Source organism: Sinocyclocheilus anshuiensis, unplaced genomic scaffold, assembly GCF_001515605.1.
Source record: "Sinocyclocheilus anshuiensis isolate Anshui unplaced genomic scaffold, SAMN03320099.WGS_v1.1 scaffold240, whole genome shotgun sequence".
NCBI classification, from domain to species: Eukaryota; Metazoa; Chordata; class Actinopteri; order Cypriniformes; family Cyprinidae; genus Sinocyclocheilus; species Sinocyclocheilus anshuiensis.
In genome coordinates, this window is record NW_015557058.1 from 148,805 (window position 1) to 152,236 (window position 3,432).

At 35.1% G+C, this 3,432-nt stretch overlaps 1 protein-coding gene across 1 annotated transcript in view; it reads left to right on the forward strand.

Moving 5' to 3' along the window:
- The window catches only part of LOC107676446 (alpha-1,3-mannosyl-glycoprotein 4-beta-N-acetylglucosaminyltransferase B), a gene marked incomplete at its 3' end in the record, with an annotated part of 142,458 nt that overhangs the window by 116,939 nt on the left and 22,087 nt on the right, over window positions 1-3,432 (forward strand). Inside the window, exon 9 of the mRNA XM_016470992.1 lies at window positions 2,879-3,009. Within this exon, the coding sequence (XP_016326478.1) occupies window positions 2,879-3,009 (131 nt within the window). The remainder of the gene's footprint in view (window positions 1-2,878; window positions 3,010-3,432) is intronic.

Consider the following 3,432-nt stretch of genomic DNA (forward strand, 5'->3'; position numbering starts at 1 on the left):
ATCTATCTATCATCTATCTATCTATCTATCTATCTATCTATCTATCTATCTATCTATCTGTCTATCTATCTATCTTCAGTCTGATTCTATCATCTATCTATCTATCTAGCTATCATTGGACTATTTCTATCTATCTATCTTCAGACTATTTTTATCTATCTGTCTATCTACAGACTATTTTTATCTATCTATCTATCTATCTATCTATTCTAGCGATATCTTAATCATACTAGAAATCTATCTATCCTAGCGAAATGCTAATCATGATAGAAACGTACAAACAACATGCTAGTAACTTGTTAATCATGCTAGCAACATGCTAGTAGCATGCTAATCATGCTAGAAACATGCAAGCGACATGCTAGTAAACTGCTAATCATGCTAACGACATGCTAGTAACTTGCTAATAATGTTAACAATATACTAGTCACTTGATAATAATGCTGGAAACATGTTAGCAACATGCTAGTCACTTGTTAATCATGCTACCAACATCTAGAAACATGTTAACGACATGCTATTAACTTGTTAACCATGCTAGCAGCATGCTAGTTGCTTGATAGTCATGTTAACAACATGATAGCAACATGCTAGTCACTTGCAAATGATGCTAGCAACATGCTAGTAACTGGATAATCATGCTAGTAACACCCTAGGAACCACATAGCAACACCTTAGCAACCTCCCCGGGTACCCTAGCAACTGCATAGCAACACCCTAGCAACCATCCCGGGTACTCTAGCAACTGCTCTAGTAACCACCCCAAGTACCCTAGCAACCGAATAGCAACACCTTAGCAACCACATGAGTATTCTACCAGCTGCATCGATCTATCTATCTATCTATCTATCTATCTTTAGTCTGATCCTGTCTATCTATCTATCTATCTACAGACTGTATTGCCTTCAAAACATTCAAACTTTGAGCTTTTAAAACTTTTTAAACTTCTTAAACTTTTTAATCTTTTCAAACTTTTTCAAACTTTCTGGTCCGGCTTTCTCAAGCCAACTTAAAGTTTGTCTTGACGAACTTTTTTATCTAGTTATTATTGATCTTAAATCATTGTGTCTGGATAGCATTCTGTTTGACTTGTGTTTTCAGTGTTCATTAATTGTGTGTGTCGATATGTGTTTGTTTCTGTGTGTTTGTGTGTGTGTGTGTGTGTGTGTGTGTGTGTGTGTGTGTTTACTCAGATCAATACTCCAGCGCTAGTGGTCAATGTTAGCCTGTGGGTGGGTCATTCACTGATGAGTGATCCTACTGATGATACTAAACTACTCACTAAACCCTACCAAACCTCTCTATCTTCCCTGTAACCTCTAAACATGCACATAGGTGCTTGTTAATTATGAAACATCCATTAAAATCAGCTTTGTATTTCAGTTGTAAATTGACTTTTTAAATAGGATCTTTTTAATAAGCATTGTATCTCAGAGTTGAACTGGTGGTGTGTTCAGAATTGACGATCATCAATTTTTTTTTCATGCATAATGTATAGTATGTTGTGTACTAGCTACTGTTTTACAAATACTATAATATATGAAACAGCCTGCAACTATAAATGATTCCAACTTTTTTTATGCTACATGGTCATATTTCTCATACTTTATTCAGTGGCTTCGATTTAAAATCTTCTGAATAAACAGCTTTTCATTAAAGCTAAAGTGTGTCAATTCTGAACAGAACTGCAAAAATAACAGTTTTCATGAAGGTTTCCCTGAACACTCTCCCCATCTTCCATAGGCTAGAAAAACAAATAGTCCCGCCCTTATCTCATGCTATTGGGTGAGTGTGTTGCCATGTTAGGCTTGTCAGGCTTAAATGAACATGCAATGTTTTGGTAGCATCTAGATTTTATACAATCTATCTATTTTTTATTTTATTTCAATGTTATTTAATGTTCTTTATTTAATGTTGTCCTATTCTTCTATACACGGTAACTACTGTTCAGTAATGTTCTAGCATGAAAAGTTTTGGTAACACCTCAGAAACACAATATGTATAATTTTCAGGGACATCAGGCTACGAATGGCTTACTTAGTTGTCTCTTCATAGACTGCAATTCGAGAAAGTATTTTAACATTTCAAACTAAAGTTACACACTTCACTTTTCGGTTCTCTGTATACTGCTGGTTTTGGCACACTACACACTACAGACTCAGTGTAGTATGGCTGTATGCTGTTTGGAACAGAGCCATGTTTTCATGCCCATGAACACTGATCTGTGGGATGAAATGGATCAGTGGAGGCCGTCAGATCAGAGCTGATGTGTTTTGACATCTGGAGAGGCAGGATGTTTCTGGGCCAGATACTGTCTGGGTGGTAGATGTTGGACAGTAATTCATAATGCATAAAAAACAGATGTCTCTTCTATTATAGATTACCAAAAACGAGCTGATTTACTGGCTGAGTGTTCGCCCTAAGCCAGCAGAAATGGCCACATCAGTTCCTCTGTGACTTAATTAGAGGCCAATAAAAATGCTGCTATGGAGAAAAATAACATCCTTCCTCCTGAATCTGGTCTAATTTCATTGTATGAATTGAATAAATTTTATGTTTTAAGAAAAATTTTATAATCCATGTAGAACACCTAAAGTTACTTGCTGCACCACCTTTGTAGAAGAGCCTTGAATCGTTAATATGAAAATGTAATTACTCTCACACTTTCCTTTTGATTTCATTAAACGTTTTTTGCCCTTCATCGTTCCTCCACTGAGTTCCTTGTTTAAATGCTTATTGAAAGTGTAAATCCTTATGAGTTTAGATTTTTCACTCCAGTCCAGCAAGCCCACAAACCTCCCTCAGGGGTGAACGTGTTTCAGCTGATGTTATTAGTCTCGTTTGGTTGATAGTCATGACTCTGCTTTGCTTGTTTCAGGTAAAATGTTCAAGTCATTAGACTTGCCGCTGATCGTGGAGTTCATGCTAATGTTCTACAAAGACAAGCCCATTGACTGGCTGTTGGACCACATCATGTGGGTGAAGGTGTGCAATCCAGAAAAAGATGCGGTAAGAATGATACAATTTTGCTTTTCTATTATTATTATTATTATTATTATCATCATCATTATTTTTTTCTCCCAGTCTCACTTGTTTCACTCATTCAGTATATGAATCATTATTTTTGTGTCTGTCCTAAACATATGTGTAAAGATTTTTCAAAATTAATAGCCGATGCAAGTCATAGCTATGTGTTGTTATTGGCATTTCTCCTTGAGATATTAGCAAATATGCATATTTGTATTGCAACCACCATAGCTATATATATATATATGAAGAGTTTATTTGCAATTTTTTTTAAATCATGTTTTTTATTATGTTTTATTGCGTTTTATTGTGTTAGTTAGCTGTATTTTTTTTAGTTATTTTTACTTAATCAAAATAACCTAACTGCAGTTTGATTGAGATTAATTGGAATGCACAATGAAAAAA